Raw genomic sequence first — 26,782 nt, 5'->3', positions numbered from 1 at the left:
TAACGACTGTAATAATAAATAATATTTCACAAGCTACTCGATTTAAAACGCTGACTCTATAATTAGTCCAATATGATTATGTACCAGAATTTAATGTTAATGTATTACTTTTTATTGTATAAATAACGAAGAATAATTTATCTAAATGTCACTTGAATCCAAGTACCTAGCTCGTAACTATCTCAGTAGATTATATGTACTATCATTGTATAATATACTATTGTATCGATACGCTGCTAATAAATCTCACCCTGCTACATCGTAGACTTCATTATCATCATCCTCAACCCACACGTCGAATACCACAGGAGTAGGGAATCCAATCCCGAGCCAAAATTCTGATCCCGGGATTTCGGGATTACAATTTGACAATCTCGGGATCCCGGGACTGGTCCCGGGATTGGCATTTTTTTCCATTGTTTGTATAAAATTTTTATATTTACAAATAACATTGATAAAATCGATCAAAAATAAATCTAGTAAAATTCATTCTATTTAAAACATTTATTGTTAATATTGTATACGTTCAATCTTGGAAATACACAAGTTTAATGGAGTATTTGGAGACATTTTTAATAATTTATGTGAAAAAATAAAATAAATCGGCTACCTACACATGGGTATAAATCAAACTTCATTCAAACTCAGTTTATTTCTAATGTAGTCATTTTTTATTAAAAGTATTTTTTCTGTTATATTTTTGCTTTTATTTTATTTTCCATACAAAATTGATAATCCCGAAATCCCGGGATTATGTTTATCAATCCCGAGATTCATATGTATCGAAAATAGCTCGGGATCCCGGGATCCCGGGATTCGGGATCCCGGGATTGGAATCCCTACACAAAAGTGACCCAACAAATAAATTAATATATTATACACAATATACTGATTCCTCTTGTATTCATGGTGACATTCTAACTGATATACAAGTATTTATGATATACTTTTAATATATTTCTAAATAATGATATTTCTAAGGGCTTATTTTTTCATAGAAATTCGTGGCCCACCGGGCACTACCATTATAATACATCCCAGCATTTAAAGGGTTGATGAAATCCATCATTCAAAAGATTTATAATTGAACATACTTACATAATTTTGTAAACACTTTTAGCAACAATAGAAAAAAAATTTGAAAAAAGTAAGACACCCAGAAGGAATCGAACCTGCATCTCTCGGGTATTGCACCCACGCACATTGACCACATTGCTAAAGGAATCACACTTAATTACGACAAATTTTAACTAATGGCTTTTCATACTAATATAAAGATTTGTTATATTGTTAATTATTTTCTATTTTCTAATTTTTTTAAGAGTTTTCAAAATTATGTATGTTCAATAATTAGAATGTTACATTCTTAAATCTTGTGAATTATTCGTTTAATAAAAAATAGTTAATAAAAGATTTATAATTATTTTGGGTACTGTTCGGTTAAAGCGGATACAGCGGAAAACACATTTTGAAAATAGCCGATAAACTGGATTATTTGTTAGTTTGGGTTAGTTTAGGTTAGTTTAGGTTAGGTTGGGTTAGGTTAGGTTAGGTTAGGTTAGGTTAACCTAACAAATAATCCAGTTTATCAGCTATTTTCAAAATGCGTTTTCCGCTGTATCCGCTTTAACCGAACAGTACCTTATTTTGTTTTATTCATAATGTCAAAAAATGTCTTGAAAATCGGCATTTTTTTTTTATATTTCACTGATGTTTCTACTTTTAAGAAAATCTAGGATAATTTAATATACATTTTGAAAACCACAGGGAAACGCAGCAGAATTAGGTACATTACGTAGGTACAATAAAGCAGGTCTGTTGGATAATGTAATAAAATAATGTAAACATTTTTCAGAGATTCCTTATCTCTATACTGAAGAGATGAGATATCTCCACTACCATTTTTTGATTGTAACATCACAATATAGAACATCATTGACAACAGGCGGCTACTAACAAGTGGAGTGTATTTTCGGTTTAATTTATCTAACTATTGTTATTCAAACAAAAACTCTGTGTGTTGTTGATTTAACTTTAACATGATAGTTTTGTTCAATTAATATGAATTTATTGGCATAGTGGTAATATTACTAACCGACTGACGCAAAGGGATACTTACTTAATAGTGTGCGCATGATTTGCAGGTAATTAACCATTATCAAAATATCACTAACTAAATAATAATCGCGGAACTCTGCAACATATTATATGCTTTCAGCCATAAACCAGACCGAACTGTGAATTACTTTGACAATTTTATTCAAATACTTTTAAAACCCTTTATTTTACGAAACATTGATACGACGTATAAATCCGTGGTCTCAAGGTAAAGGGAGACAAGTCAAAACATTAAATTGATACGTGTACGTGTGATATTTAAAAATTATTTTTATCGAGATATATTAAGAAAATAGACAAATACACTACTGATTCTTAGTTGTTTCCTGATAATAACATTAAATTATAGTCAGTACCTATGCATTGAGCAGTTTTGTTCACATTCTAACGACATCTCTCCTTTTTTCTAAAAACTACATAAAGTAGACAGTTGTAATATTCAATATTTCAAGCATTATATATCTATATTTTCTTAGTTTTTTATTGTAGATGTCAAAAAAAAAATACCATCACTGCATTACATTTAAATTATGGGAAAGCTAATATTTAGAGTTTTTTTTATTAATTCCGTCATTTTATTTAATATAATATTAATAACGAAAAAAATAACCTGGTGGCGGTGCCACCTGTCAACATTCTTGAACGTGAGTTAGTTCTGCAAACATAAATTATTTTGATTAAAATCACATTTAGACTTTAAAATCATCTCTTTCAAACTTTTATGAGAGTATCTTTTAATTTGTTTTATTTCACGACCCGATTAAAATAAACGGTTCCTTTATTTTCGTGTCCAGTTTATTTTTAAAATTTAAAATTTGCGTTTACGTCTATCTTTTCTTTCACCTTACCACATTTAATACGTCATCACTCTGTCTCACATTTACATAGGTATTATGTTTTCTTTCATGTGTTACAGATAGATCAAGACAAATATATTATATAAGGTAATATAATAATATACACTACATTTGGTGTTTGCAATCCTGTTCGGTTTCTCAATATCGAAACCCCGGGATTGAAAATACTGAAAAACCAGGATATCATTTTTTTGTAAAAAATAAAATACTTATGTATTATTTAGTGAATTAAAGAATATTACTAAAAAAATAAAATAAACTTCAATAAACCTACGATAATAAGTCGCCCAGTGTTCGAATTTAGAACTAAGCCACATCGCAATATAAAAAGTATCGAATGATATTCGACCGTGTTTAGTAAAAAGGGTGTAACCCTCACAAAATAAATTTTACAGGAGAGGCAAAAAACGTTTTTTGAGAGATTTTAGTTTAATATTTTTTTTAAATAGGCACAGACATTGGGTGCATGATGATTGATGATTTGGTGTAATATATTTTCGATTTAATAATAATTTAAGAAGTTATGACAGAAAAATCATTAAAATTGAGGATAAATGCTTTTTCCATAAATTAAAAATTAGATAATCTTAATAAAAACCTCAATTTAGATAATAATTCGGCATTTGCGGCTTACTTCCTTTTTATAGAACGTGTATTTAGTTGTATACATTGTTAATATCTAATAAAAGTACTTTTCGAAAATTCGAGGGTTACGCCCTTTTTCCTAAACACAGTCGAATGTAAAAATATGTTAGCACGTGGCGCCCTCACTCACCAGACAACTCATACTGATGGATCTAGAAATAGTTTTTATTTTAAAAAATATTTTAATCTATAGAAATCATCGAGCTTATGTAATAGTCAAGAGTTTTATTTAACATTATTAATTATAATTATGATTGCAATAATTGGGATTGCATAATATTGAAATTGTTTTTAAAAAGAAGTCTTGAATTAAGTACCTACCAACAAATGTATTTATTTTCTAAAGATTACGCGATCACTATGTTTTACCCAACTATACATTATGTTCCCTTACTACTCAATGACTTCTTAGGTCAATAATTATTATAAAGCAATCATTATTCATAAGATGTTTATCACACTTGAATGGTCAAAGACATAGCTTATAATAAGTATCTTTAGAATTATCTTCAAATGTGTTAATCTTGCCGATTTTTTGAATAATAAAATGCCTAATTCTTGTCAAATTTGGGATCACAGAGATTATCAATATAATTTTTTATCGTGAATATTTTACAAAAATTATCTCATCATAAATTATACTAATGGTTTTATAAATGCGTTTAAAAATTAACAAATGTAAAAAAATTTAACACCACTGCACAGTTATGTACCGAAATATGACTATATTCTAAAACATTAGAGCGAGAGGTTTAAAAGAATACTATTTTATGTAACAAAAATACTTTATGCAGTCATCAAATGTATAAAATAACTATAAAGGATAATAAGGCTTCAAAATTATATAAATAGATTATCTACAACGTTTAAGGAGTGTCCAGGATCATGGTTTGAAAATACAGTAAAAACTCAATTTTGACCTTCGACGAGCATGTCCCCCCTTAATAAAAAAAAATCTTTCCAGAATTTCAACCCCTAGTACTAACCTACCTGCTAGCTACCAAATCTCTGACAGTTGTAAGTTATCTCTCTCCATTCAATTAATTTATCAGTCCTTCTATTGGTGTATTGCCCTTATGGGTAAAGGTTTGATCTGTTTAACCCTTTCGCAGTTTAACTAATATCATTAAACATACATAATTTAAAAACATCTCATGGATGTACACACTGAAAAAAATCTTTTTGAATACGAAAAAAATACGACACCCGACGGGACTTAAACCTGTATCCTCTGTCAGTATATAAGTATTTTTAGGCAACGAGTTTTGGCGCATTTTTTGACTTTGGGAAAGTGCGCGATATTTAGGGAATGGTAGGAACTTAATAATATGAACAATATCCGTCTTTCAAGCAGTAGGTGCTGATTCGATAATGTGTCTGGAATTATTTTTTCATGTAAGTACATAATTATAATGTTTCACCCAATCAACCTACTTAATTTTTTCCGACCATGTCCGATCCTAATAGGATCATATGGGCCTCCACACAGTAGAGGGTTGTATTAAAAGATTTTGTTTTTTACAAGAAATGGATGTCAGCCACTTGCTCAACCTATTAGGACCATACCCTGACTTACACACAAATTGAAAAACAATATGTGTACTTGTCAGACCCAGGATTCGAACCTGATACCCACGGCGTGATAGTCCAGTACTTAAGCCACGCGGCCACCGTGGGTGCACAATAAATCACCCAATGGCTTATAACCATTCCAATAAAAAATAATGTTAATGTAGCTTCTACTCATTGGATGTCCAAATTAATGCGCTGTGGTTCTCATGTGCGGTCACCAGAGAATTTTGCTGCGGCCACCGACATCATTTTCAGTATTTAATTTAATTAACTGGGCCAACGTGAAATACACTTTATTGGAAATGAGTCATGACCAAGTACCTACTTAAAAATAATTTTAATAATACCACGGTTTAAAAATTTTTGGTCGAAGTTATACGTTGACCAAAAATCAAGTCAGTTCAAAGAATTGGCAACAATTACTTTATTAATATTGTCGATTTTTCGTACAACTGTATACTGTGAAAGAGAATTCAGTGTAATGCACTTCATAAAAAATAAATATCGAAGCCAGTTGACAGATGCAAACTTAGAAGCAGCCATGCGGCTCGCAATAGAAAAAAGGAGTATTGAGGAATTTCCATTTGCATTGTTTTTAAATAAATAGACATGTACTAAAATGTTCAAAAAATGTCTTTATTAAACGGACTTGTCTATAAATAAATTGATCAATTTTTTATGTAAATAAAATTTAGCTTTAATTTTTTCAATCACAACAAAAATGAAATTTGGTGCGGCTACCAGACGTTTCCGTAGAACTATCAATGTCAATTGTGCGGCCACAGTTAAATTTCACATGAAAACCACTGCCTAGCGGCATAGCTAAAAAATGTGCATTTTTGTATAATAGAACCTTGAACTTTGGCATGATAAATAGGCATATCTACAGAACAGATTAATAAGAGAGAAATGTGCAAGCCGGTTGTCCTGAAACAAGACTTTGAAACCGGGATATTTTTATTATTTCATGATCCAACCCAAAGAACACAGAGCTCACCGACGTTATGATTCAGACGTAACTATTGAAAATAATTATATTCTTTAACGGCCCACATGCTCAGCGTACGTCAAAATGGAGATTTTATGCTATTTTCAAAGCATGATCCTGGACATTCCTTAAAGTTGTAGATAAACTATTTAAATAATTTTAAAGCCTTATTATCCCTTATATTAATTTTAAACATTTGATGACTGCATAAAGTATTTTTATTACATAAAATAGTATTCTTTTAAACCTCTCGCTCTAATGTTTTAGAATATAGTCATATTTCAGTACGTCCATGTGAAGTGGTGTTAAGATTTTTTATATTTATTAATTTTTTAAAGCATTTATGAAACCATTAGTAAAATTTATGTCGACATTATTATAGTGAAATATTTTCAATAAAAAATTATATTGATAATCTCTGTGATCCCAAATTTGACAAGAATTAGGCATTCAAAAAATGGGCAAGATTAACACATTTGAAGATAATTCTAAAGAAAGTGATTATAATGGTCTTTGACCATTCAAGTATGATAAACATCCGACGAATGATGATTGTTTTATATTAATTATTAAACTAAGAATAAGGTAGTATTTTTTTGAAATACGCCATTTCTATTGGCATTTCCCTCTGGCTAAGCTACAACATACGGCCGTAGTCATAAATTGATAAACGATAAATGAAGTAGGGAGTAAGATCATGTTAACGCGCGTGTTTGAACATGTACCTAACCGATGTTTTTTATCCCCTTAACAGTATTTAAGTGTCTCCCATATTTCTTCACATTCGAGATCTGAGGTCTGTTATACCACATCTGGTAGAATAAGCCAGTTCCCATTAATTTTCAAAATTTGCACAAGCACAAGAAAACCACTAAGAGCGGCATGCACAATCTAAGATTTCGATCCTAAGGATAAGTCGTCGAAAAGCATGACTTAACTATAGTCAATCCTGAGTATAGAGTTAAGGAATCCTTAACCATAGACTACTTTTGTTATGAACGCCTCCTTCTATATTACGATTTACCACTGACAGCTGCAAATAAATTCGCATGTCTATAAAGCAGTCCATACACTCAAATTCATTTAAAAATGTATCTCAATATGGATATTGATAGTGTTAATTCGTTTGGCATGTACTTGCAGAATATTATTTTACTTTTATACGCCAGCCCGCAGAAATACAAGATGCCAGATGATAGAATGACACTTGACGCTAGTGTTATCATGTTAAAAAAATATCTTGCGGTGCCTGTGGAATCACGTATAATAACGTATAACGGAAACATAAGAGTATTATAATTAAATATTAATATGTATTTATAGTTATTGCATTTATAAAATGCAGTTGTCACATTTTTGTCATTGTTTAGCAATTATAAAATAATTTACCTAAACTATAGGAAAAAGAATTTTGAAATATGGTATTATTTTCAATAGAAATGATCTTAACTAAGGACAATGTTTCTGCATAGTGTTTTCTGCTAAGGAAATTTTAGTTATGACAAATGTTTCTGCATTCTGCTCTTAGTTAGCAAAGCTGCCTCCCTATAGGTACAATACATTAACACTCCCGTTGCCACGATGGTCTCGCAGTTTAGAAATGACCTTAAATCATAGATACCCCACTTATTATTATGTATATAAACGTCTACTTTTAGCTATTTGTAGATAAAATATTTAGGCATAAAAAGAAAAATATATAGGTGGTTGAATTGAATGTTTTATATGTAAAATTAATCATTTTTCGAAAGTCTAATCAATATTTTGATAAGACAGTGATAGGGCTATCTAGAAAGATATACGTTACAGAAACGCGCATAATAGTAATGTTAACATGAGACACTATTTTAAAATGTCATTTGTTAGTCAGAGATAGAAATGTATGTCTTTGTTCAACATAATTCTGTGAATAATGCAATCAGTTATAGCCTCCCATAATATATCGAACCTTGAAGTACGAGGGTGGGTCAATAATTCCTTAGAAAAAAGCATTAAAACAGTTTTTATTTTTGTATTTTTTTTTATTTCTCAACATAATATCCTTGGAGCTCAATACACTTGGTTAGACGTTTCTCAATTTTTTTTAAACCGTCAGAAAAATAAGTTTTCGGAAGGTCCTCAAAATAAGCATTTGTCCGATCGATGACTTCTTCATTTGAAAAAAAACGTTGTCCACTTAGCCATTTTTTTAAGTTTGGGAAAAGGAAAAAGTCACTGGGGGCTAAATCTGGCGAATACGGTGGGTGGTCGACCAATTCGAACTTCAATTCTTCAATTTTAGCCATTGATCGTAAACATGTGTGAACACGGGCATTGCCCTGATGAAAGAGGATTTTTTTCCTGTTTAAATGAGGCCGTTTTTCTTCAATTTCGTTTTTTAGCTGGTCCAATAAAGATGCATAATAATCCCCTGTTATTGTTTTTCCTTTTTCCAAATAGTCAACGAAAATAATTCCACGTGCATCCCAAAATACTGTAGCCATAACCTTACCAGCTGATTTTACGGTTTTCGCCTTCTTTGGACATGGTTCGCCTTTCGCAAACCACTGCTTTGACTGTTCTTTCGTCTCGGGAGTATAGTGGTGTATCCATGTTTCATCTACAGTCACAAAGCGACGAAAAAATTCATCCGGATTGCGTTGCATGAGCGACAACAGGGCTTTAGAGGCCACCACCCTATTGCGTTTATTGTCGACTGTGAGCAAACGCGGCACCCATCTTGCAGAAACTTTTTTCATGCCCAATTTGTCATGTAAAATAGAAATGACGCTACCTTTTGAGATCCCTGTAACCTCAATTATCTCACTCAACTTTAATCTTCGGTCACTTAACACCATATCGTGGATTTTATTGATCATTTCTGGTGTAGTCACCTCTACAGGACGTCCTGAGCGTGGTTCATCCTTTGTTGATGTACGACCACGTTTAAATTCATTTAACCAGTTATAAATAGTTGCAAGTGAAGGAGCAGATATGCCGTGAACTAAATCCAACTCATTTTTTATTTCCTTTGCTGTTAACCCTTTTATATTAAAATGTTTAATAACAGCTCTAAACTCAATTTTCTCCATTTTTGTAAACAAGTAAATTTTTTTTTAAATGTACGAAAATAAAAAACAACAACCCGACCAATCTGATTGAAACTTCGCAGCATACTGAATCGGTAGTGCCGCTGCATGAAAACAAACCGCTTACAGTACTAGTCGCGCCACCTGTCGGCTTTTCTAAGGACTTATTGACCCACCCTCGTATACATTGTTCAAATACATCTGACGATAAACGCCAAAGCAACCCTTAACGCAATGTTATTAGTGTTCATTTTACCGTGTTAACTTCGCTACATGTGGCGTTTATTCATAAACAATTAACGAAAAGGATCCAATGCTATTGACCATTGTCTAGTCAAGTCATAAAACCTTTTTTCCCGGATTTAGAATACAGACCCTTGCTACAAGGTTTGTAAAGATTACATCAGTTTGTGGGACATAGGCAATTGAAAAAAATTCTCGAGCGGGCTAAATAAAAACAGCTCAGCATGTGGCGTGGCGTATTCACATGTTCTACATGTTTATACTATTATCATATTAGGCAATGCAATATGTTAAATATTGGCAAGGGTAATATTATTTCATTCTGTTTTAGAATTTTAGGAAAATAATACAATGCGATAAATTTCATAATATTGATGTACCTACCCATTCAAATGTTGTATTCAAACCCAAATATTAAACCCGTTTAAATAAATACCCTGCATTGAAATCAGACAGCTACAGAAAATGTAGGTATGTTCTAATGACTAGCATCAATAATAATATATTTGTATCTATAGTTAACTGTAGCTTTGTAAATTGCGGTGCGGTGCGGTTAATACGATATTCTAAAATATCATTTTTTTGACGATATTACTAATACCTACCTATATTAGTTTTTTTTAATTATAAAAGATTATAAATGAGACATTATTTTGTTGGTCCATGGTTGAACCGTAATAAATTGTATTGTCGTCGTAAATCACTAATAATAGCTTTCATCCGAAAATAATAATGAGTCAGCAAATGCAATTTAAGTGCAACTAGGTAGTACACGTGGAGTTTCTTTTGTTTATGAAGTAGACACACAGTTGCAAAAAATATTTTATAGTGTTTGCAGCATTTTTATTTTTTAATTTTACAAGTACCAATAATAAAATTATAAAGTAGGTACCTACTTACATACCTAATATGTAAATAAATAATCATAGTGAACCTGTTGTGTTTACATGATATTGTGTTATAATATTATATATTATTATTAACTATATATAATAATATGTCCATAATATCGGTGGATTGTATGTAGGTACAAGAAATTCATATTAAGATTACTGAATCATTCTAATTTCATAAATACTTACCAAATAATATTATTATATAAATAAATATTATCATACTCAATCTGATGTAGGTATATACATAATAATATACTATTATATTATTTCTCAGTGGTGAAGTGTGGAGGTAGACTGTTAAGATCCGACATAAATAGTGCATTGTGAGTCATACGTACCTATTTGTTTTTATTGAACTAATACTACAATAATTTACATAATATGGTGTTATATAGTTTTTAAAAATCAGATAAACCCAGGCCGAAATAAAACCATAATAGTTTCGGTACGCTTTGGGCAATCCTACAATTTTGTGCACACTTTTTCATTCATACTTCTCTTTTCGTTAAATATAAAATACATATTATTATTACACGTCATGTTGTTGGTATTTTTTAACTCTTCAAGTGAAGCGCCTAGTTTCAGAAGCCCTAAAAAGGTTTTCATAAAATTTTGAGTTTGATATATATTTAGATATATGTTTTTGTCCACTATATATTGGACAAAATGTAAGCAATAAAACTTAATGTGTTCATTAAAATATATCGAAGCCAATATTATTTCATAATATACTAGGTATCTATTATTTTATGTGGCGAACGTAATAACGAACGCCTGCACACGTGTTATTCTACCTTACAACACCCTCGTCCGCTTCGGATGAATTAGCCATCCCCACTCTCCGTGAAATGACAGCGTGTGTTCGTTGTTCCATTTAAAACAGATCGAGACACACCGTGGTTTGGTTATGACGTACATTTATCGATGTCCGATTATTATACACGATTATAAGATAATTGCATGTGATATACACAGAATAACATGTTAAACGATGACTAAATAGTATTTAAAAACATACTTTACCTTTTGAAGCAATCAATTAGCTTTTAAAATGCCTTAAAATGCCAAATTTATAGCGGGACACTGAGTGGACGGCATGGGAACGGGCGTAATTTTTTTACCATGGTAAGGGAAAGGTTAAAAACATGTTTCAACACTTAACTATATAATATTATGTTATACTATATTATAGTGGAAAATATGAAATTATATTAGTTTTTTTTATAATTGAATGTAAATATTTCAAACAAGATAAAAATAATAAAATTCACACAGAGAATTATCATCGATTCACGCATATTTATAAAATAACTCATCACAAGACACGTTAAAACAATTACTTAGAAGAAAATGAAGCCTTCTAAGTTTTCCAATTGGAATAAATTGACAGAAGGTTTTATTGCAGTTCCACAATCACGATGGCCGCGATAGTACAGTTCAGATTGATTTTTTTAGCTAATGAATTTAAAACAAACGATTAAAAATTGCTCTGGTTCATTCATATGATACAAGGTGATTATTTAATATTTTTCACTAATACAAATCGTATGTTTTACTACAATATTTTTTTCGTCTTTTAGTTAAGATGAGTGAGTTTTGTGATATTGAAATTATTCTTCGTAGTCGCGAAGTAGTTAAATAGGTTTTGAAAGCAGTGGCTTGCATAGTGAACATACAAAACGGAAAATGTTTCAATATTTTACAATGCAAAATTACCTACGAGGCAACTGCGTCCAATGAAAATGTTTTCCGAATTAATTTCACGATATAATGTTATTGCCGTATATAATATATATATATATATATTTGTTTTGATTTATCTGTAACTCATGAGAGAAAATATGGTACTGTTCAGTTATCAGGAATACAGCGGAAAACACATTTTGAAAATAGCCGATAAACTGGGTTATTTGTTAGGTTAACCTTACCTAACCTAACCTAAACTAACCCAAACTAACAAATAATCCAGTATATCGGCTATTTTCAAAATGTCTTTTCCGCTGTATTCCTGATAACCGAACAGTACCGAAAATATATGTAAATGTGTAGAAAAAAAGCAAGACGTATTAAAAAATATAATTTGAAAGAAAAAATACACGTAAACACAAATCCTACAAATGAGTCGTATCAAATTGCTAAGTGTTCCGATGGATTCGATACCATATTTCAATAGGGAAACAACTCAAAAAACCTTGTTCTAAAATAATTGCGTTTTATTTTTTTTACAAAAATTCTCATTTTAATTTTATGTCTTGATTTTGAGGAAAATTTATGTTTTTTTTTAAATATTATTTACTATAGTGGAATTCAACAAAGCACAATGAAATTTTACAATATTATAAGGAAGTAATCCAAAAATTCCAGTATATAACTGAATTAATAATTAATCTCAGAAAGAGTTTTTAGATTATATTACACATGTTTGAGTTTGACTATTTTTACTGAATTATAAAGAGAAGACCATTGGTTCTACATTGAATGGCATTATTAAATCAAAATCTTTAAATTTTGAGTTGTTTCCTTATTAAAATGGGGAATCGATATATTGAATTAATCTAGATAACCATTAAAACAAACATTAAACTCGCAAGCTCATTTTAACTGCGTTGATTGATACGAAGTTATTTACGATGAATTTTATTTTTTCACAGTTTTCATATATATTCACCCAATTTTATAATAGGTAGTTAATTTAGGGGTATTTATATTCTTCTTCTTCTTTCTCGGCACTACATCCCGGGGCGGGATTTGGCCTCCTTTACAATTGTCCTCCACACGCTCCTTTCCCTGGCTGCTCCTCTCCAGTCTCCAGCCCTCCCCATCTTTCTCCAGTCCTCTTCGATACAGTCAGCCCACCTCTTATTTGGTCTGCCCCTAGACCGTTTCCACTGTGGGATCCACTTGGTCATGATTTTTGGCATCCTGTGCTCAGGCATTCTCTCAACGTGTCCAGCCCACCTTAGTCTTTGGGATCGACAGAATTTCACCACCGTTTCATGTTTTATTAACTCTTCTAACTCGTGGTTAATTTTTATCCTGTAACTTCCATTTTCCAATGTGGGCCCGAAAATTCTCCTGAGGATCTTTCATTCGAGTATGGCCAGTTGATGTTCTTCCCTTTGAGTGAGACACCATGTCTCACAGCCATAGGTAGCTACTGGTCGAATAACTGTTTTGTAGATAAGCAGTTTGCTATTCTTGCTTAGGATTTTCGAACTCAGTAGACCCTTACAGGCGTAGAAGCACTTATTATGAGTCGTATGTTCACCTCTTCTGTTGTTTTATTGAGTGTGTTTAGGTTAGAGCCCAGGTACGTGAAGCTCTGAACCTCTTCCCATACCTGCTGCTCCACACAGATATTTCGAGGTGGACCCTGCTCTCGCGTGGATACCATGTATTTTGTTTTGCAGGCATTGATTTCTAATCCAAGCTTTTCCGCTTCCTTTTTCAATGTTGTGGCATGGTCGATCAGTCTTTGTTTGGATCGGCTAGTTATGACTATGTCGTCAGCATAGGCGCACATCTGGGATGTGTTAGAGTTAACACAACCCCTTATGTCAACCTTACTGGCTATGGCCTCGATAACCAGGTTGAACATCATGGTGGAGAGTGCGTCACCCTGCCTTACACCAGAATCAATCACATTATGGTCCGTTAGCTCATTTTGTACATTTATCAGTCTTCCAAGCTTTGAGGGGATTCCTAGTAATTTTAGTGCATGCAACATTTTTTCTCTGTTGATACTGTCAAAAGCTTGTTTGAAGTCGATGAAGACATGGTACAAAATCATATTAGGGGTATTTATATAGGTACACATTATGTTCTGAAACACGCATGGTGACGATAATGTGAAAAGCTTATATCATTAAGTCGAGGTTGAAAAGATTATATAATTATTTACATATTCCCAATCTGGTAAGTCAACTAAAAAGTAAGATTTTGCAGTAATCCTATCGGCAAATTAACGAATTAAGCTAATCAAATATCCAGACGATAATAAGTATATTATTGTGTTACGCATGATACCCGTAATGTATTTTTATCTTGCATATTGTATTATTCGGCGAATAAAGCATTGCAGTTTCGAGAATGAAATCTATATTAAGGAGGGACATGCTCAGCGTACGTAAAAATGGAGCTTTTATGGTATTTTCAAAGCATGACCCTGGACATTCCTTAAACGTTGTAGATAATCTATTTATATAATTTTATAACGTTACTATCCTTTATATTGATTTTAAACATTTGATGACTGCATTAAGTATTTTTATTACATAAAATAGTATTCTTTTAAACCTCTCACTCTAATGTTTTAGAATATAGTCATATTTCAGTACGTCCATGTGAAGTGGTGTTAAGATTTTTATATTTATTAATTTTTAAAAGCATTTGTAAAACCATTAGTAAAATATATGTCGACATTGTTATAGTGAAATATTTACAATAAAAAATTATATTGATAATCTCTGTGATCCCAAATTTTACAAGAATTAGGCATTTTATTACAGATTTACACATTTAAAGATACTTTTAAAGATATTGATTATAAGCTATGTTTTTGACCATTCAAATGTGATAAACATTCTACGAATAATGTTAGCTTTATAATAATTATTGACCTAAGAATAAGGTAGTATTTTTTTGAAATACGCCATTTCTATTGGCATTTCTTAGTGGCTAAGCTGCAACATACGGCCGTAGTCATAAATTGACAAACGATAAATAAAGTAGGGAGTAAGATCATGGTAACGCACGCGTTTGAACATGTACCGTTTAAAAAAAATCTTAAAATGTGTAAATCTTGCCCATTTTTTGAATAATAAAATGCCTAATTCTTGTCAAATTTGGGATCACAGAGATTATCAATATAATTTTTTATTGTAAATATTTCACTGTAATACCTAATGTCGATATAAATTTTACTAATTGTTTTATAAATGCTTTTAAAAATTAATAAATAAAAAAATCTTAACATCACTTTACATGGACGTACTGAAATATGACTATATTCTAAAACATTACAGCGATAGGTTTAAAAGAATACTATGTTATGTAATAAAAATACTTCATGCAGTCACCAAATGTTTAAAATAAATATAAAGGATAATAAGGCTCCAAAATTATGTAAATAGATTATCTACGACGTTTAAGGAATGCCCAGGATCATGCTTTGAAAATAGCATGAAAACTCCATTTTGACGTACGCTGAGCATGTGGGCCGTTAAAAGTCATTATTTAGTATATAAAAAAAATATACAAAATTCTTAAGGTATAAACACAGAACGGATAATAAATAGAATTCCGATATGCTATACACCAATACGGTAAATTTTGACGCACGGTTTTGAATGTGTGATTGTCCTACGAAAATTAACGACGCATTATAGATGTGCAATAGTGTGTGTATTACACCAATATTGAATGAGCGAAAATGCATAAACCGAGAGCAGTTGTCAGTATTCGCCGTGTGACGTATTCTTGACACGTGTTTAAATTTATCCCGTATTCTTCCTTACTCAAGATCGGTTGCCTGCTTCTCCTTACCCGTTAGGTATTTCAGTTCGCATTATTTCTGAGTTCCCTGAGTATAAACAAGTGGCATGAGATGACTTTTCGTCAACTGAATGTAGAAATATTCCAACTCACATTTAAAATATTTTAGAAGGGAGTTCTTTGAAAGAACCTACTTAAATTGTGTATTACTTGTATAGGTAAATATATTCATCATATCTTAGTAGGACTATTGATGACAATAATGATGCATACATGTGTCTATATAAATAATAAATAATTTAAATATGACGTTTCAAAAAACACCCCTGTATAATAAGTTAGAATACTCGTAGTAAGTTCTGGATTCATCTGACGTTTTGCTTGCAGGGTTGCTATGCTGTCAATATGAACGTTTATAATAATATATAATACCCATGGCTCCAACAAGGGTAGCTGACAGGTATCTAGCCTGGGGGCCCGGCGTGGCGATTCAGCAAAATAAGTGAAATAAACAAATATGTATCACAAATTTACTCTAATAATAAAAAAAATCGCTTACGGCCTTAGACTATAGATACATCTAGACGCCACCTATTGCATTGCTAAATGAAGCTGCGTGAAATGCGTTTGGTTTGCAAACGCATTCGTATTCAAATGTTCGAGACCATAGACCATTTCGCTAGTGCTCGCCTAAAGTTCTCGCACTAGACGCTCAGAATTAAAATATAATTTTCTATTTTTTTACGTTATATAGTATTTTTAAGCGGTCAAAATGCAACCATAGGTAAAGATATTCATAATTTTAGTTATTTTAAAGAAATACTAGGTCACTGATATTAAATATATAATAATATACAAATAAATTATCACGAACATGTATCAACTTACCTATTAAACGTAATACCATTTTGTTGCTTATCAGTACGACTACCACATTTTAATACAACACACAAAACCATCTTTTCTACTTAATTATATAAAAATATTTACCACTGACTTTATATTTAACACAAAAAATATCAATTTTAGCAACACGCGCTCGCAGGTTATCGACGCTTAGTTAAGCAACAAACTAAGATTTGGCAGCGATACCACAGAAAATCATCTCACACATCTGTAAACCTTTTATCTTACTCTAGCGCATGTCGCAGAGATTATAAGGGTGCCGAATACTTTCTCAATCGCACTTATGCATCGTTTTTGTTCAGGCCTTGCTTACGGCGCTATTTTACTTCATGAATAAAAATATTAAAAAATATATTGTTGCGCGATACAAATGATGGTTGATATACGTGGATAATTTTATTTTAAAATTATTTTTACCAAAATCACTGGTCCTCCAGGTTACCCGGTCCGCGCCTAACAAAATATCCAAAAGTCTGCAGAGAGTAACTATACCTACACAGAATGTATAGGGTGGGTATACCGACCTACATACAACTTTTTTAATCATTAAATTCCTCAACAAATCAGTGACAAATGTTTTATAAATATCTACCAATGATGGCATTATGTTTATAAAATATTTTTTGCCAAGATCGGTGGTGAAATAATAATATTGTAATCTGTTTACCTTTCTAATGCATGGCAACATTGTACGTAGATTATTCGCACCAATGATAAAACAACTATTTTACTTATCTAACCTAATCTTATTTGCATTTTCTCGTTTTTTTTCAGAAATGTTGCTCGCTATTCGACTGGCTGTTTATTTGCAGCTGATATGTTTCCAATTGGCGATTGCATCCGATGATAAAAAGGTATTTATTGCATTTTAAAAATATATTTAACAGTATATTTATTATAACTACATAAGTAAAAACAAACGTTTCCTACACATGACGAGGAGACTGATGCCGACCCACTGGACCAGTCAATTCATGACTGGCCATGGAAACTTTGCGGCCAAACTACAGGGGTTTGGTTTGGCAAGACATGGGTCGGCTTGCTCTTGTGGACACGACCAGCAGGACGCAGAAGACGTCCTGTGGGACTGACCCCGAACGAGCAGAGTTGTTTGCCCGGGTCCGACCCCATTCGGGCTCAATAGGACACGCGGACATGGTTGCAACCGAGGCCAATTTTGCGGCTTTTACTAAATTCACCAGAGCGTACGGGGAGCGTGACACTCCCGACTTTCCTTGCGACTCTTCAAATTAAAGTCACTCTGATAGTTGCCATATAAATTAACATCATGCATTCGCACTTCGGTGCAAGGTTGCATCACCAGTCTCGTGCGGCTCTGCTCGGGACAAAATGAGGGCTCAAATTCTTTAATCTGGCATACGTAAGGGTTATGTTAGGCGGCCGCGTACGACGTGGCTTCATATCCATAACGGGTGCGGAGGTGGGAGTTTTACACACTTCATTCTGTAGACGTTTCCTTAATGAGTTCCGTGTGGAAAAAAATGAAGGATTCCACTATGGTTGTTGCTTTTTGTAAGATTATAGTACCTTAGAGCTAAAAGTCTGGAAGTCACGTCATATTCAATATTTTGCAGGAGTTTTAAGTCTTCTCAGTCAAATGAAACTTCCGCACTCTTGCTATAGATTAAGAGCCGGGCCACACCGGGCGACTCTGGTCTCGAGACCAGTCGCCGAGACCAGACCGATGTATGCAGTTATATGGACCATGCCACACCTGGTCGCCCAGTAGTCGCGCAAGCAAGCATACATCGCTCTGGTCTCGGCGACTGGTCTCGAGACCAGAGTCGCCCGATGTGGCCCGGCTCTAAAGCGAAAATGACCTAAATTGGACATCCACTCTTTCATTACTAAGTATAATTGGATTACCGTCGTTTTAGATATAAATACTTATTTTTAAAATCATGTGACATTAGACTCCCAAATTTTAAGCATCAACAGAACGTGAATACACATTAAAATCTGTACACTTACTTCAAAAACGATTAAAATCTGACTTCCGCATTTTCAGCTCTAAGGTACAGATTAAATTTTGACAAATAATTGAAGAAGAATAACTAGAAATATTTCAATCACATTTAAAGCTTATAGACAAATCGGACGAGATTATTAATAATAATTGTACAACCATGAGTCACGATAATGTAAAAGAAGACGGATAAATGGGTAGTCCGGATTCTATCATCGTATTCGAAAATTCATAAGTATGCAGTTGGCCGTACCTATTACAGTTTATCGTGAGCTATTCCGCAGGGTTTCCCAATTTTTTTCTGCAATGGAACACTTCGCAAACCCGGAAATTTTAATGGAACACTTAGTTTATTTTGTGGGTTATTTATTAGCGCAGCTAACCGTTCTGCCAATTTTGGCAACTGTCGTAACTCATTCGCTGCTGACTATATAATGATTTTTTTAATTAGCACCTTTAAAATGCACATTAATTACATCGATTGGCCACCTGGCCATTACGCGCTAGGTGCGTCTTCAGCGTCCAAAGTATTAAACTAATAAAGACTTGTCAGCCGGTCAGTTAAAAACGATATACCCCATCTTTTTCATGCGCACGGTGTGACAAAAGATGGTCCTCCGTCTGTACCTAGATCGTGGCCCCCACATCCCGAAGCGAGCCCCCAGGCTAGAATCTTTGGCGGGGTCCCTACTTAACGCTAAGGTTAAAGGCAATGTGACGATCTACAGTTGCATATTCCAAATGGTGTTGGAGGTAAAATTAAGGGTATTTTTAGCGATATTTTGTATTTTTAATACATCCACTTTTATGTTGATATGCACAATTATGGACATGTCAAATATCGACAATAATCAAAAATTGTAAGTATGGCAAAACCACATACTATTAAATGTTAGTACGCTTGAAGTGAAACAGCACCACAGGCGACATTTTTTTACTATTAGTGCATGTTTGGGATGTGTTTATCTCACTTGGCTGGTCGATCTCTCACGCCCCCAGGCTAGAGGTCTGTCAGTCCCCCCCCCCCCCCGCTTTGTGGGAGCCATTACCTATCTAGATACTTGACGTCATAAATATCAGTCGAGATTGATCATCACTCGCCTTGCAATATGAAGTAGATTCTTTAATTATTTTAGTTTTACTTATTTTACTTCTACTTGGTAGAAGATCTTTAAATGTGTTGCAGTTACACTGGTGTTCCGCGGAATATAGTTTGGGAAACCCTGCGCTATAGTATCGTAAATATATAGCCGTGTAGTTTTGAGATCAAATTCGTGTCTAAATCTAACACTTAATTCAAAAATATGCAATAAAACCCACCGTAATGCAAGGGAAAGACAGAAAAAAAATAGATTGGTAAGTAAATTGGAAATACAATCATATCGTACAATCTATATACAATTTTTTTTGACGTGTCCGATCCTAATAAAGTCATATTATGGGCCTCTATGGAGTAGAGGTTTTGTATTGACAGATTTTTGTTTTTACCAGAAATGGATGTTAGCCACTTGCTCAATCTATTAGGCCCATACTCTGACTCCAAACGCAAATTGAAAATCAATATGTGTATTCGCCAGACCCATTATTCGAACCTGGGACCGACGACAATATAAACCGACGCGGAAGCAGCTCAGCCATCGTAGGTGTTATCAATATCTGTGGGTTTATTCTATACAAAAGGCTGTTATCGTCGGCTATAGACGGTAGTTTATCATATTTATCTATTGAGGTATTATAATTGTTACAATAAGTTAGCTATCTAAACTGTTATAACTACTTATATATCTCGCTCTAAAAGTTAACACAGTCAAGAGAGGGGCTGTTAAAAGATAGCATTTCTTGAGAGTTTAGACAGTTAACTTATTGGAAAAATTAACCGTTGATAGTCGCCAATAGCCGCACTTTGTATAAAATATACCCACTGATAATAATGACAGCGCTAATATCAAAATATTTGATACCAATCAATATCAAATTAATGTTTTGAATATAATAAAATTGGAACATTACTGTCTGCAATATACCTACTCCACAAACAACGCGTATTTTTATCTCAATGCTAAACGGCCGTCTATTTCTGTAAGACATCTCACAGTGAAATTTGCTACGGCGAAATGTAATACGTATCCCGTATCCCGAGGTAATTTTTTCATTAGAATGTTTCACCTGTGGGAAGAGTAAGGTATATTTTCTAGATAATAAATTTCTATTAACATGCATCGCATATCTTGCTGAGATATTCACAAAATTAAATGAAGTATCTATGTTAATCATTATTTATTTAGGAAAAACGTAATCATTTTTAATGCTAGAAATAAGTATTGATTTACTGTCGCGTATATTTGCCATTTTGGATCTCAGCTGTGGAACAAAATAAGACTCATTTTAACCATTAATAATATGATACACCATTCCATATAAATCTGAACACAAAAATACTGTGTACTTTTTTCAGACAAGGTTATATACTTCTGACAAAAATCTATAAAAATCGTCCTCTATTTCAAGTTTTTAGAACCTAAACACATTATCGTGCAATATATTTCATTTATAAGATGCACATCTAACGGTATACAAATTAAAAAACATAATTAACGACGTAGGTATAAAAATTAAAACAGTTTGAAAATTAACAATCTAGGTAGAGCTTATTTTTCTGTGACTAATCCGTATTTATATTGTTATCACGACAGAATAGCATGTGTATGAGATGATTCTGGCAAACCTTTAATGTTTCCAAGACTCGATGATTTTCAAGAAGAAGAAATTCGCAGTGAAAATAATGGTGATGGGGTAGTGTAATGTCGTATAAATTAAAATCGGGTTCCATGACTTAAATTAATTGGGAAATGCTGGGATAGATTACAATATTAAAAATTACTGAAATGACAACTTGTACTCTATATCAGCGATTTCCAAACTGGGGGGCGCGGACTGTTGCAAAGGGAGGCACGAAAAGTTTACCACAATAATGTAGCCACAAAATTGCAGTTTACAAGTGCATAGTTTATAAAACGGCAGCTAGTTATAAACTACATAAAAAACAGTCCTATAAAAGTTAGGTTGTTTGCAAACCTGTATGAAGATATGGAGACTAATTTTATTATACCTCATTTCTATACATTGTTGCATGGCCCCCATAAAAGAAGGGTTGACAGGGCGCAGCCTGAGGGCTCGGCGTTGCAAATCGACTAGTTAAGTGAGATAAACACACACCACAAATTCGTTATATTAGTAAAAAAAAGTCGCCTGCAGCGCTGTTTCAGTTACAGTATATTAACATTCTATAATATATGTGTCTGTGTGATACAATTTAATGTGATTATGTGGTGTATATAATTCACACGTAGAATTTTATTTTATAATTATTTGTAGTGTATTTCCTGACTAATAGAAATGGCTATATGGAAACAAAAACCTTTGTTCAATTTTGGTTGAATCGAACTGAACAAAAAATCACTTTGTGTAAACATGTATTTAATGAAATGAAGGGGGGAGGCGCCAAGATTAGATTGTTTTAAAAGGGAGCCGTAGTAACGTAAAGTTTGGAAACCAATGCCCTATATAACTAAGTTTCGTTAATTTTAGATTTTTTTTATTTATTATTATCGACTGTAGAAAGGAAAAAGGGCGTAATCCAATTTAACAGGAGGAATAAATCAAATTTTACAGAAGGCACAAAAACGTTTTTGTTATGGTTTTCGGTCAAAGTTAAAATACAAAATAGACATAACCTAAAAGTGCATGATAATTAATATTTTGTTTTTTATATCCTTAATCTGATATTAATTATTGAGTTAAGTAATTAAAAAAAACAATAAAATGATGGTTAAGTCATTTTTCCCACGTCATTTCCTTCTTTTTTTTTAAATAAATAGCTAAATCTACATAATAAATCGACATTTACAGTTTACATCCTTTGGACACATCGTGTATTTAGTTGTGTACAACATTATTATGCAATAAAACCTAGTTTTGAAAAAAAACTGAGAGTTAATCCCTTTTTCCTTTCTACAGTCTACTATCCTACTAGTCGACAGTCAACTATAATATATATTTTAGTAGGTATAAATTATCTATATGTGTTTGCATGTATGTTATTTAATTTTTAATTTTATATTTCAGTATTGCATGGAAGAATCAACGAATGAAAAACTTCCCGTAACCTGGCCAAACTCTTTCACGACAAATCGTAAAATCGTTTCAGATCCACTCTGTTTAACCGAAAAGAAAGAACTCATTACAAGAAATTGCAACGAGGCGGGCTGGGTACCAAAGAGTGAGGTTGTACCAAAATGCAATGTTACCCGTTCACGTCCTTTGATGGAACTTTGTCCCCCTAATTTCATGAGCCTATTAGATGACGACAAGAAAATTAAATATTGTTATAATTTAACATCGGCCGACAGTTGGAATGATCCATGTTCACAATCCGGCTCGACAATAACAGTTCTGGATCTGGACGAAAAATATTTAACTTCCTTGATGAACAACTTGAAATTTGCTGATAGAAAACTTGTATGGTTACCAGCAAAACGGATCATGCCGTATGGACCAGTTGTGTGGACATTACTTGGAGAAAGATATGGTAAAAGTGTAAAATTTGACAAAAAGATGCCATTTACTCGTCTATCTATTGTACAAAATTGTTTGTTACTAGACTTAGATAAGATGTCAGTAAAAACGGACAACTGTTCTTACCAATATCCGTCTCTTTGTATAACAAAAAATAAACACCTAGCCGAGTTACACTGTCCACCAGGTTATTACGCCTCGAGATATGGATTGAATGATGGAAGATGCTATGGTATGGAAATTGCAGATAATGAAACCACATGGAAGGAATTTCAAGAAACACGTTGTCCTCAACCTATGACTATAGAAAACCAAATAGAAAACGGTCTGTTTCGAGAATTGGCGAAAGAAAAAGACTATGATCTTGAAAAAAATATGTGCTGGATAGGTCTTACAAGAATTAAAAAAGAGTTTTTTTGGTACCCCAAAAAAACTGTAGACTATATCAATTGGGATTCTCAGACGGATTTTACAAAAAATGGTACTTTAAAAGGGGCAATTAATGAAAAATATAGATGGTTACTTTTGGATGAAAATGATAAACTAAAGTGTATGGTCTGTCAGGTGGAATCTAGTAAAATAGACGTTGAAATGTCTCTTAGTCTTACAACTGATTCTAAGAGACTTCATCTAACAATTTACCATCCTGATGGCCTTTGGAAGACTGACAAAGATGACGCTGGAGTACAATGTTTCTCCAACGTTAAAGGATTTATGACAACTGTGGACGTTGATGACGATCCTTACAAAAAAGTGAAATACTTTTTCCGCGATATGATTCCGCATACCCTGAATAACGTAGGCATGGTTTCTGAGATAGGAAAAAGTGTGTACGAAGTATCGCGAGAAAGCGAGGAATCTGGAGAATATTGGTGCTTCGGTCATAACTCTAGGAATTTCAGTCTAATAAAAACACCCATTTTTCTGGTCGCATCCAAAAAAGAAGATGAACACATGTTTGTTTTGAAACTCCACGTATACAATATCTGTACTGATCCTACACTTTGTAACCCTGATTGGTACGTCGAAGCGAATCATATTAAAAGCATATTAAACGCTAAAACTGTGCGAATAATGGAAATCTCACCGATTGGACCTGATGGGTCGGCTGATATTTTATACCACGTTAGTGTTGAGTTAAATTCTTGTGAATCATGCAAAACAAAAAACTGCTTGGTTTTAAAGACATTTTACAATTTACTGGAACAATCCACTTCAGTGTTTCTGCCGAATAAAAATCAATTTATTTTTTTGTCACTGAAGAGTACAATGTATTGTATGCCAATTGAAAATGATGATGAATATTCATTGCATTGGGAAATGGCATCGATTGGAGATAATATTGCACCTAAAGAATTTTGCATGCAAAGTAATGGACTACCTGTGACCAGAATGTGCGGTGGGTCATTTTTAGCAGGCGGAAAATGGGACACTGTTCTTGGAACTTGCAGTGAAAACTTTGAAGCTACAAATAGAACTTCATTTCTTTACAGTTTAGCTAAAGGAAAAACTGATATGAATACGACGAGTAGTTTTCTTTCTCATGATTTAATATCAATTTTAAATGATAAAGAAGACATAATTCCTGCAGATATATATTTTTTAGCCATGTCTATGAAACTGATTCTTCACATATCAGAAACGAACACTTCAGTTATTGAAGTTGGTGATACTGTCAATATCGCTACAGCTATTGACAGTATAATGAATATTGAAGAAGCGTATTTGAATCTGGCACAGACAATGAATTCATCAAACGTTTTGCTCGAGTCATTGGATTTAATTTTTATCAAAATTTCAAGCGCTCGAAGAAAGATGGCATATTTTAAAGACGAAGACAAAAATGGTATAGATATAGCAGTGACTCCTCAGTTTATTATTCAAATATCTGACCCATCTATTAATAATATAACAGGATTAGCTTTAGTCCGTAGAGAAGGTGTAAATTCAACTCTTTTTACGGATTTAGAAATAATTCATTTAACGGCAAACATGACTGTTTTTGATATAATGGCAATTAAGGGGTTAGAGATTGCTACGTGGCTTACACAAGAAATACTAGATACTATACTACATTCAAATCAGACAGGTAATGTAACCGAAGAATACTTGGTTGCACCCAAAATTATAATTGACATGTTTTATAGCGATGTAGTATTTCAAGAGACAAAAACAGAAAAGGACGTCGTCAACAGTCGAGTTATTAGTGTCACGATTCCTGGACATGAATCTGACCTGTCGCATCCGCTACCTCTTATCTACAGACGATTTGATAAAAATTCTTCTTCAGATCGCGCGTGTGCTTATTGGGATTTTGCGACCAATAAACATCTCTCCATGGGGCAATGGTCTAAGGAAGGTTGTTATCACGTAGCTAGTCACGAAGAATTGGATGTCTGTGTTTGTTTCCATTTAACTCATTTCGCACAATTAGTTTTGGGATATCGCGGGAACAATAATGGACCAACGGACCAACAAATACAGACGTATCACGGACGAGCATTAAACGCGATCACTCTGGTTGGCTGTTCCCTGTCACTCATTGGAGTCGCAGGAATTGGAGCCACAGCAATACTATTTCGATCGTGGAGACAAAAGCCAGGAACAAAAGTTCTTCTACAGTTATCTACAGCAATCGCTTTACAATCTTTCATGATAGTATCACAGGACATTTCTCATGGTAGCGATGTACAATGCATCGCTCTGGGCGCTTTACTTCACTATTCAGTATTAGCAGCATTCACTTGGATGCTTTTGACTGCACTTTTACAATTTGCTCGCTATGTAAAGGTATTAGGAACCCAACGCCCTGCTAGATTCATGATGAAATTTTCTGTAGTCGGCTGGGGATTACCGATTTTACCAGTAGCAATTTTGTTACTTGTAGACAGTTCAGCTTATCTTCCTCCTCCAGTTATTGTAATGGAACGATCTGTAGCAATAAATGCTCATGATCCTCTTGCTATTTGTTATCCTCAGGGTCTTTCACTTTATTTGACAGTACTTTTACCAATATGCTGTATAGTTCTGACGAATTTGACAGTATTTGTTCTTGTCTTGCTATCAATAATGCGTGGTCCAGATGGAAAACTCCGCTTTACAGATTCAGAGATGGTCTACTCTCAGCTTAGATTGTCAGTACTTCTATTTTTCTTGCTTGGATTGTCTTGGATCTTTGGTTTGCTGGCTATTACAGGAGGAGAAATTCTGTTTTCGTATCTATTCTGTTTGACTGCTACTCTTCAAGGGTTTGTTCTTTTTGTCTACTTTGTGGTTTGCGATCCCGCTACACGAGTCCTTTGGGTGTCTTTTGTTAGAGAACGGTCCCGTTCTTTGTCAAAAGAACTCAGTGGATAAAATGCGATTTTTACAAACATATTAAAATAATATCACTCACACAAAATAAGGGTGGGAATTCATAAAAGTAACGAAAG

At 33.3% G+C, this 26,782-nt stretch overlaps 2 protein-coding genes across 3 annotated transcripts in view; one reads left to right on the top strand and one right to left on the bottom strand.

Annotated features, from left to right (window-relative positions):
• Positions 1-26,782, bottom strand: part of LOC147078888 (aminopeptidase N) — a 57,539-nt gene that overhangs the window by 30,695 nt on the left and 62 nt on the right. The window lies entirely within an intron of this gene.
• Positions 1,920-26,782, top strand: LOC147078889 (uncharacterized). The gene is made up of 3 exons (XM_085951119.1): positions 1,920-2,144; positions 17,561-17,640; positions 22,899-26,782. Exons 2-3 carry the CDS (start codon positions 17,563-17,565, stop codon positions 26,703-26,705), a joined length of 3,885 nt encoding a protein of 1,294 aa, XP_085807245.1. The 5' UTR covers positions 1,920-2,144; positions 17,561-17,562; the 3' UTR covers positions 26,706-26,782.

This window comes from Rhyacophila brunnea, unplaced genomic scaffold, assembly GCF_057557595.1.
Source record: "Rhyacophila brunnea isolate RB1 unplaced genomic scaffold, BYU_Rbru_1.0 scaffold_10, whole genome shotgun sequence".
NCBI classification, from domain to species: domain Eukaryota; kingdom Metazoa; phylum Arthropoda; class Insecta; order Trichoptera; family Rhyacophilidae; genus Rhyacophila; species Rhyacophila brunnea.
This window is presented reverse-complemented; position numbering and strand designations above follow the sequence as displayed.